This window comes from Macrotis lagotis, chromosome 2 (assembly GCF_037893015.1).
Source record: "Macrotis lagotis isolate mMagLag1 chromosome 2, bilby.v1.9.chrom.fasta, whole genome shotgun sequence".
Taxonomy (NCBI): Eukaryota; Metazoa; Chordata; class Mammalia; order Peramelemorphia; family Peramelidae; genus Macrotis; species Macrotis lagotis.
The window spans coordinates 78,688,840-78,699,327 of record NC_133659.1 but is presented as its reverse complement, the minus strand read 5'-3'; the positions used below and the strand labels follow the sequence as shown (position 1 = coordinate 78,699,327).

At 38.7% G+C, this 10,488-nt stretch overlaps 1 protein-coding gene across 1 annotated transcript; it reads left to right on the top strand.

Annotated features, from left to right (window-relative positions):
* Nucleotides 1-316: 316 nt before the first annotated feature.
* ARPC5 (actin related protein 2/3 complex subunit 5) lies at nt 317-10,101 on the top strand. The gene is made up of 4 exons (XM_074222212.1): nt 317-604; nt 2,639-2,710; nt 5,563-5,739; nt 8,771-10,101. The coding sequence occupies exons 1-4, from the start codon at nt 461-463 to the stop codon at nt 8,831-8,833; spliced, it is 456 nt and encodes a 151-aa protein (XP_074078313.1). The 5' UTR covers nt 317-460; the 3' UTR covers nt 8,834-10,101.
* Nucleotides 10,102-10,488: the final 387 nt, after the last annotated feature.

Below are 10,488 nucleotides of genomic sequence, written 5' to 3'. Positions count from 1 at the left end.
CCGCCCCCCAGGCCCGTGTCCGACCACTTTCGGGCCCGGTCCGCGGAGTCTGTTTCCATGGTAACCGCTCGGATCACGTGCCCCCGCCGACGGCCAATCGCCTCTTACCTCTGCCTCCGCCGGCGCCTTCGCTTTCTGCCCTTCCTCTTTCTTTTCCCGCCCACCCCTTGCTCCCGGCCCCGCCCCCTTCCTGCGGGAGGCGAGTTGTTGCGCCTGCGTCCTCGGAGAGGCGGGGGCGGCCGCTCCTCTGGGGGAGGGGCGAGACCGAGCGCCGGCGTCCCCCCCCCGGGACGCAGGCGCAGTAGCGGCCGGCGACGCCCCAGAGCGGAAGAGGGAAGTGAAGGGGCAGAGCGAGCCCGAGCCGGAGCCGGAGCCGGAGCCGCGGCGCTGGACCTGGGGCGGCGGGGACCGCGGCGGCGACAACCGTAGGGGGCTCATCGCCACCCGCTCCGGCGCGGGGATGTCGAAGCACACGGTGTCGTCGGCCCGGTTCCGAAAGGTGGATGTGGACGAGTACGACGAGAACAAGTTCGTGGACGAGGAGGACGGGGGCGAGGGCCAGGCCGGGCCGGACGAGGGCGAGGTGGACTCGTGCCTGCGACAATATCCTTCCGCGCCCCCCCCCCCCGGGCCGGGCCCCCCCCAGCCCTCCGCCCAGCGGCCCGCGCGTGCGTGGTGCGGGCCGGGGCTGGGGGCGCGGAGTCCTCCCGCCCGAGGGCAGGCGGTTCCTGGGGAGGGCCGGGCGGCGTGAGGACGGTGTTGGAGCAGACAGACCCGTGTCACGGTAGTTTATATCTAACAAAAGGAAGATAAATCCAGGGTGAAAGCAGGGCTATCTTGAAAACATTTGTATCTTGGTCCGGAGCTTCAAGACTTAATTGCAACCAAATTGTTTTCCTACCTAACATCAACGATGCAATTTGTGAATTTAAAATTAGAGTCAAAGCTGCTACATAGATTCAGATTCTTTACTTTTTTATATTTTTCAAGGCAATGGGGTTACGTGGCTTACTCAAGGCCGCACAGCTAGGTCATCATTAAGTGTCTGAGGCTGGATTTGAATGGAAAGGCTTTTTTTAAAATCAGTTTTCATTATAGATAAGACTGTATAGTGTTGAGGGAGAAATGCATAAACAGTTAATTCTTTGATGTATTAAGCCATTCCTAAAAAAACAGCTCCACATTTTTAGAATCATCTGAATTTCTCTGCATTTACTTAGAAATGTCACATGCCTTTATGAGCTGTGCTTATGTTCTTACCTTTCTGTCTGTGAAATATTAGAAGCCCCCTAAATTGTCTTGAAAATAGGGGGGAAATACAATGTTTTTTATTTTTTAATCAATCATTGATTCCTCTAGCCAATAGGTTCTAGGGGGCATTATCCTTTTCTCCCTACCATAAATTATCTTCTGTGAACAAATTATCCTTTGAAGACAGCCTGATATAGATAATAGATTACTAGAGTTAGAAGACTAGATCTAATCCCAGCTCTGTCACTTCTGAGCTCTGTTGTCTTGGGCAAGTCAATTCGTCTTTGGAGCGGTTTCCTCAATTGTAAAGTGAAAGGGTTAGACTAAAAGAGCTCTTTCTAAGGATTTTTAATGACTGGTTTAACCTATCTCTTAAGTGATTTTTTAAGTGATGTGACCATATTTTGTTTTGGATATTCATTTCATTCAAAATATTTAGGAGGTCAGTAGATAAATCGACACTTGTTAAAAAAGCCTAGAAATTTCTTTTCTTTATTTTACTAGAGCTAGGGAAAGATATATAGTCTTGAAGCCAGTCTATGAGGTCCTAAAGATGGAGGAGACAAATGAACCTGATGTGGTTTTCCTTTTAGGGGAATAACTCTAGATTCTGACAATCTGATTGGCTTTCAGTTCCTCTTGATAAGCTCCCACAGTGGTGCTTTAAGAAGGGAGAGTCTGAGTCTTGTTGGTATTGTTGGTGTCTAACCTTTTGAAAAGTTCAAGAAAAAGAGGAAAAGAATCATCTTTTTAAATTAAACAGCTAAATGAAATGTAATGGAAAAACAAAATAAGAAATTATTTATAGTTTATTGCCTTTTCTTACCCTGGTTTTCTAGTGCTTCTTTAAAGAAAATGACCTTATCGGGTATTTCAGAGAAGCCATTAGTTCAAATTAGCAGTGTTGTAGTATACTGTTTAAGGTAGTAGCAGATTTTGATAACAAGACAATGTAATTGTTTTCCATTAAAACCCCCTACCTTAATGACAGGCTAAGGTTTTCCATGAGGAATACACCAATGGGGTATACAGTAATTCTGTATTACAATAATTTTATAACATATTGGGGTTTCTCCAATAGCCACTATATTACCTTTTGGGATGATTTTTTTTTGCATGCTGGTGCTATTTGAAAATCAAGACTAATGAAATTTATTTTAAGGATTTTAGGAACAAATATGTATGAATGAAGTAAGATCAAATTTTTAATCTTTGAAAGTATTTCATTGTAATTATCTCCTAGAAGCTCCCTCATTGAATTTGCTCACAAACAGCCATCATAGCAGCAACAGTAATGATTCCTTAAATATATAAAGGGACAGTGTTTTATGAATAGCTTTAATGCTTCTAGTACTTGGTTTTCTTGCTATCCTTAACTTCTATTACAGGGAATATGACAGCTGCATTACAAGCTGCTCTGAAAAACCCTCCAATCAACACCAAGAGTCAGGCAGTGAAGGTGAGTCATTAACTACATAAATGATCTCTGCTCCTGTTCTTGCCATGGTATTTACCTAGGCTGGGGTAAATAGAAAATTCAAGTAACAGCCCCTGCTTTTATCTCTTCAACTATCTTGAAAACTCCTGAGGAGAATATACACAAAGATAACTAGCAATACAAAGCAGAATATGAGAAGTAGGGGGCGCCATCGTGCACCAAATACCAGACCAAAAGTCAAGAACCTTATCCTGAGTTCAAATAGCTGTGTGACCGTGGGCAAGTCACTTAACCCCGATTGTCTGTTTCCTTAGCTGTAAAACAAACCAAAGAAGAAAACAGTCAACCACTGCGATGTCTTTGCCAAGGTCATAAAGAGTTGGGCGCAACTTAAACCACCAAATGTGATAAGTGAAAAGTTAGTAATAGGGACTCTAAATGTTCTTGAAGTTTTAAGGAGAGATAGATTATTGGGCTAGAATGTGAATGATGTTCGGGAAAGAAAGCAAGACTTGAGACTGAGGCAGTTGCACTAGTTCATTGTTTGCCTCTGATGCTTTATTTAGTTCTATAACTATGGGAAAGCCTCTAAACTTCAGTTTGCCCTTTTGTTCCCCTTGAAGTTAATATTACTACAGAAGTTATTTGATATGATATAATATGGAGCCAGTATAGTACTGTGGACAAAAGAATGAACTTGTAATCACAGGGCCTGAATTCAAATCCTGGTGGGCACTTAACTTCTGAGTATCCTCATCTATAAATTAAGGAATTTGTATTCACTATCTTTCAAGGTGTCTTCCGACTCTAGTTCTGTGATCCTATGCCTGTAATCTCCACTCTCATTAACTGTTTAGACCTCCCTAAATAAATACTGGAAAAGGTCAGGTTGATTTTAAGATTCTACTTTATGGCAGTTGCAGTATATATTATCTTATATGTGGGAAAAAATCTAAATACACTGACTTTGTAAAGGAAACAAATTTACTTGGTTTCTAAAATCTGTGGGGTACTTCTCTGAAATGGTAGTTTGGTAGCTTTTTTTCAGCTTTTGTGTGGGAGGTTCTCAAATTGCACTGGTTGAATAGCTTTCCAAATCCTGTAGCTGCAGTTTCTAAATTACAAGTAACAGTAAGTGGTGAAGACATTTTGTAATATTCAAATTTAAGAAAGACTAAAAGTATTCTAAAGGGAGGCAGGGAATTGTGAAAGGACTAACTGACTTTAGTTGGTTTGATTATTAACCTAAGGTCCTGGGAATGTGGAGAAATGAGAAAACAGCTTTACTCTTTGGGCAGCCTTTGTAAAAGAAATCATTGAAGACAAATGAGGATAATAAGCATTTTATCTCTAATCTTATCTCTACTGAAGGAAACTACCTTTAAAAGGAAGATTAATCCAGGGTAAAATCAGGGCTATCTTTAAAAAATTTGTAGGTCTTGGTCTGGAGCTTCAAGACTTAATTTTAACCAAATTGTTTTCCTACCTAACATCAACAGTGAAATTTGTGAATTTAAAAATTTTAAACTTTTAGGCAAGTTGCAACCTTTTGTAATGTGAGAAATATCTTAAATTATAGATGCTAAGGCATGGTGAACATGCATTGATAAGTTTTTATTCTCAAGGCTCAACTTTTTTTAACTTATTTCTTTTTTTTTCTAGTCTTCTTCCAGATTTATTTATGATATGATGATCTTGCTCTTTGCTACATAGTCAATGAATATGTTAGTTTTTAAATATCCAGATATGGTGATTTAAATGGTGCTATCATTTTTGTCACATCAGGGTTATAGAATTCACTTTCATTTCTAACAGCTTGTATGATAAACAGTTTTTGATTGTATAAGTGATGCCTTTGTGGTTATTTCCCTACTTTTCTGCTTTCCTTACAAAATTATCATGATAAAATTATAGTAATGGATGATAATAGATAAACAGTTTAATAACTTAAACAATATGGTATGAGACCATATGGGAAGTAGAGAATAAATGGTCTTTATCTCATATTTCAACAACTAGTAAAATTCTGGACATTTTTTTTTAAGGTTTTTGCTAAGCAATGGGGTTAAGTGCCTTGCCCAAGGCCACACAGCTAAGTAATTATTAAGTGTCTGAGGCCGGATTTGAACTCAGGTCTTCCTGAATCCAGGACCACTGCTGTATCCACTGCGCCATCTAGTCGCCCCTAGACATGTTCTTAAGTAATAACATAAGGTTACCCTTTTCTTTTAGCCACAGAAAAGTCAAAGAAACTATAAGCACAATTCAGAATGCTGTGACTTTGGCTGTTGTAGGATAGGCAAGCTGAAAAACTAGGAGAAAGAGAAAGGAATTCTTGTCCTCCACATCAGGAAAGTTTAATTCTAGGAACAGGAATCAGTATGCCATTTGCCAATTTAGTGCCATCTTGAGCTAACTAGTGGAATGCAGAAATCCTTCATTAGACTCTTTTCACATATCGGTCTTTGAGAAACTGGTGACAGGTTGCCTGCTAATGCTGAGGAAGTGTCTGACAAGCACATGCCTTGTGGCTTAGCAATGCTATGGTGTTGTTCCTCTTCTTAGCTTCAGTTGAGTTACGTGGAACCCTCCCTTCCTCCTTCCTTTCTGGAATCTAGTGACTCCTGGATAGAGGGTAGTGCATGGGGACCTGAGTTCAGATCCCCTTCTGGTTGTTACTCCCTTGGTGACTTAAGCTCTCAGGACCTTCATTGGCTTAGTGTTAAGGTCCCTTTCTAGCTCTGATCCTTTGAACTGTCCTATCTGAGACCCTGTCCAGTAATGAATTCTAAGTCCACAGAGTTGATTTTTTAGCTGATGTTGAGAACATTGAGTGCATCTAGTTCACCATCTGTATGTGCATTTTCTTGCAGGATCGAGCTGGCAGCATTGTCCTGAAAGTGCTCATCTCTTTTAAAGCTAATGATATTGAAAAAGCAGTGCAGTCTCTGGATAAGAATGGTGTGGATCTTCTAATGAAGTACATTTATAAAGGCTTTGAAAGCCCCTCGGATAACAGCAGTGCTGTGCTCCTGCAGTGGCATGAAAAGGTCAGTTGATACTGAGTTTTTGTGAAGTTGGAGGTTCTCTTCTAATATAAAAGAGAAAAAAACCATAGCCCTTCTAAATAGTGTGTTATCTACTTTCAGTGATGTATCTTCATTTTTTCTGATTATTTTTATAGGTAATTTTTTGAAAATATGATTTAGATTTTGGTGTTCAGTGTCTTGAATTATCCCCTTAGGCTGTTTTACTATTTTTTACTCTAATATTCACATTAGTTATGTATAAGTTTCAGCCATTCAGGTGTCTGCAGTATCAATATTAACACCTTCCACCTTACTGCTACAAGCAGCTGCACGAGACTAGGTGATTGTCCATTGCAGTAGTTCAAAATTTCTTTGTTCTGCAGACAATCTGCCTTTGCAGATTTAACTCAGCTGGACCTCAGAAAAGAGATTGACAGTCCTTCCCTGGGCTTATATTCCAAATCTTCCTGTCTTGGTGTAGGATCTGCCAAAGCTTATATTCTATTGGTCATTTTCACAACATGATGGGACATTGGAGTAGGACTTTCATTGTGGTCCTCTGGGGATGGTGGTGTACACATTAATGAAGCACCAACTATCCAATTATAATGCTAAGTGCTGGGCATACAAAAAGAGGCAAAGACAGTCCCTATGTCTTTGGAGCTCAGTCTCATGTGGAAGACAAGTAAGCAAGCAACTATGTGTAAAGAAACTATACAGAATAAATAGGAGATGAACTACTAGAATTAAGGGGATCAGAACTTGACTTAAAAACTAAAGATAGAGATGAGAGAAAATATTCCAGGTAGTTTGACTAACCAGAGAAAACGCCTGGAGGCAAGGAATGGAGTGTCTTGTTTGAGGAATGGCCAGGACACCAGGCCATTGTGTTTGGATCAAAAAATAAGTAAAAGAATGCAAGATGTAAGAAGACTGGAAAGGTTAGGGGGAACAAGATTCTGAAGGACTTTGAACTCCAGAGGATTTCGTATTTTATCATAGAGATGATAATGTGCCAAAGGAGTTTATTGAGTTGCTTGATTCGGGTCAATCTGCTTTTGGAAAGTTGCTTTAGTAGCAGAATGGAAGGTAAACTAGAGTAAAGAGAAACTTGTGGTGGACTGACCAACTGACAGGCTTTTAAAATAGTTCAGGCAAAAGAAAATGAGGTCCTGCACCAGGATGGTGGGCATTGTCCAAGGAAAGAAGGAAGTGCATTTGAGACTTGTGATGAAGTTTTGTTTTGTCAGCCCTTGTCAAATAGATTGGAAGTGGTTGAGAGATAGTAAGGAGTCAAACACAACACCTAAGTTCCAAATCTAAGTGATGACAATGGTGGTGGCTTCAGTATTAATAGGGAAGTTATGCAGTATGATATAACTATATAAGTCAGATTTCTACTTTGTAACAAGAACTAAGAAATCTTAATCTTTATTATTATTATTAGGCAAAAATATTTTCCCAGAATATAGACTTATAAGCAAAACTGTTACGATATACCATGTATATTGAAATGTAGCAATTCTGTAACTCTAATTTTATGTATATATATATAAATAATAATTCTATATATACTGAACAGATTTGGTGACTAAAAAGTGACAAGACTGATTTTTTTGTATGTGAACCTTAGGGAGGTATTTTTATTTTACAGCTAGCCATTTTTCAAATTTGCACTGCATACCCCACTGTACAGGAACCAATTGCCTAATTCACATAACTATCACTTCAGATGCTGTGAATTCGAATATTTACCATCACTTCAAAGGATTTGTTATTGAAACTAATCAGGACCTGGCATAATTTTGTCTTGTAATCCTTGTGTGTTCATTCAGTATTTTATAAAGTCTGGTATGATTTTATGTTCTTAATAACAGAAGTGGACGAAATTAGACTCTCATTCTATTTTCAGTTTTTTTAAAAACACAGTTCAAATATTTGCTCTAATGTAGCGTCCCTATTTTGGGTAAGCAGAAGAGAAGCACTGAAATTTTTTAAGCAGTAGAGTGATATTTTACTTGTTGAAATTAGTTTTTTGTGTCTCTCAAGTGATTTTTAAAAATGTTTTATAAATTGTAATCAGAATGTTGACTTTGAGTTGCCATAGTCCAATTTACTTTTCCCTCAGACATGTACCATTAATAATTTGCTTCTATCAAGTATTTTTACAAAATTATTAAAATTTAAAATTGCTAAACCACATCCTTCTATATGTTAAAACACACACAAGGGACAGCTAGATGGCGCAGTGGATAGAGCATCGGCCCTGGAGTCAGGAGTACCTGAGTTCAAATCCGGCCTCAGACACTTAATAATTACCTAGCTGTGTGGCCTTGGGCAAGCCACTTAGCCCCATTGCCTTGCAAAAAAAAAACCACATAAAATCATTCAATTTGAAGCAAATGATTGAAAAATCCAGTGATTTTGAATTGCTTTGGACACTACTTCTTCAAAAATATTTTAAAATGTTTAAGTGTTTTAGAATATCTTATTAAAATAGTATCTTTTTTAATTTAAGAAGGATTCTTTGACTTAAAAAAAAATTACCCCAATCTGAATATATAGTGGGGGTAGTAGATTTTAGCTTGAGTCACTGATTCATCATTCATTTTGAAATAAGGCTATCAGGGTTGAGGTTTAGATAACATTTTTTATTTTTATTTCATTTTACTTTATTTTTTGCTTTTTTGCAAGTTAATGGGGTTAAGTGACTTGCCCAAGATCACACAGCTAGGTAATTATTAAGTGTCTGAGGACACATTTGAACTCAGGTCCTCCTGATTCAGAACCAGTGCTCTATCCACTGCACCTGCCACCTAGCTACCCCCTTTAAGATAACATTTTGAAAATTTGTTTAAGTTCTCCCCATTTATATGTGCCTCTCCATGTGTTCATGAATTTAATTGGAAGGTGTCATTTTGATGCTTTTCAACATGTAATGCTATATTGTAACCATGTAAAAATCAACATCTTTACCCAGTTTTTTGTTACTAATACAAATTAACCCCCGACATTTCATATAATCAATATTTGCCTTTTGATCTGTTTATAGGCACTTGCTGCTGGAGGGGTGGGGTCCATCGTTCGTGTCTTGACTGCCAGGAAAACAGTTTAGTCCAGCAACGAGCGGGCACCTGCCTCGGCTATGGGAGCTGCTGGTACAAAGACCAAAACAGCCAAATGCCGCTGCTGCCCCATGGGGAGCATTTACGTCTCTTAGCTTTGCCTTCTTGCTTCTATTTTCATATCTGTGAAGGAAAATAAATGCATATCGGATTTTCTTTAGTTAAAAATTGGGGTAAATATAGAGGTGCAATTTTGTTTTAACAGGCATATTTGATGCTCTCAGAATTGTTTCAGTCAGTCACACACAAACACACACACGCACACATACACATGTCTGTGTATAGAGTGACTTGCATTCAGTTATACTTGTGCAATTTTAACCCCTCTTGGCTGAATCTTTCAAACTGATAGAGAGGTATGTGATCAAAAACTGCAGGCAGAGTCTTAACACATTGCCATTGAGGCAGTAGACCTTAAAGAGATGTTTGAAAGACTGGCAGCTATTAACATGGCAAAACTGGACCAACTTCTGGTCAAGAAGAATGTATTACTGAAACTTTTTTTTTTTAAAGGAAAAAATACACCTTGCAGCTTTGGTTCTTTTTGCATCCAGATGATCTATATTGTGAGTTGTGTGTTCTTTCTCTCAGCTTCTACTATTTATATCTTCTCAGTTTCTTTGACTCTTCAGGATCTGCACAATGTTACTGCCTGACTAGCATAAGCCTATGCCCCTGTGGCATGGCCCTGTTTAAGGGAACTGTGATCCTAATGGGAAAGGAAATGGAAGTCATGGTAAGATTCATGTCCTGGGCAGCACCTGAATAAAAAAAGCTTAGTAGCTGCCTCTGACAGTATGAAATGCACAAGTGGTATTATGTGCCCTTTAGTTATCTCTCTGATCAGTATTCTTCAGGTCGTGGGGATCTCAAAAGATTTGGTTCTGATCCAAACACAAACACATTCCTTGTAATAAATATTACAGTGTTTTGTTTTTAAGAGGAACAGCCACACAGCAAAAAGTGTTTACTTTGTTGGATAAACCAAATCAATTCTCTCAAAAATGACAGGTGCTTTTTAAAAAGCTATTCTTCAGGAACTCTAGAGCAGACCACCTGGGACCACCTGAATGCATATGACCAGGAGGGAAACCAGCCTGTGTCTAATACTTATGTCCGACACCAGTTCACATATCGATCACTTCTGTGAAAACTGGTGCAGAATTTCAGAAAACTCTTTGCTGTTTTTGATACCTGCTTTTTTTTTTTGTAAAAATGATGAAGTTCTGAAAATAAATTGTCATTGTTGAAGATTTTATTTTTCTAGGTGTCTTGGTTTTTTTTTAATAGTTGTGAAGGTGAAGGTCATATAGGAAAAAGCTTTTAGGAGCCATCTATCTGAAAAACTTATGTCAACATCATTTAGCAGACTTATTCCTGGCCTAGCCTCTCCTTTAAGATTCCCTTCAAATAAAAATTAAGAATGAAACTACAAATAGAATATTTGAATAACCAAAGAGATATGACAACAATTTTCACGCAAATTATTCCTAATGCTTAAAATTTATAGGTGTTTTTATTAGATCGGGTGCCTCTAAAAATTAGCATTAATAGAAATTAAAAATAAACTGAAAAGGGAAGCATTGACAAACCAGAATTCATACACTTGTAATCAGACTGGTAATGGGATGCTAAAGCATATCAT

What these genes read in the sequence shown, in the direction of transcription:
- ARPC5 (XM_074222212.1), top strand. Translation starts at nt 461, where the DNA reads ATGTCGAAGCACACGGTGTCGTCGGCCCGGTTCCGAAAGGTGGATGTG. An exon ending in TGGACTCGTGCCTGCGACAA is followed by an intron (nt 605 to 2,638) that starts TATCCTTCCGCG and finishes ACTTCTATTACA; the next exon opens with GGGAATATGACAGCTGCATT. An exon ending in TCCTGCAGTGGCATGAAAAG is followed by an intron (nt 5,740 to 8,770) that starts GTCAGTTGATAC and finishes ATCTGTTTATAG; the next exon opens with GCACTTGCTGCTGGAGGGGT.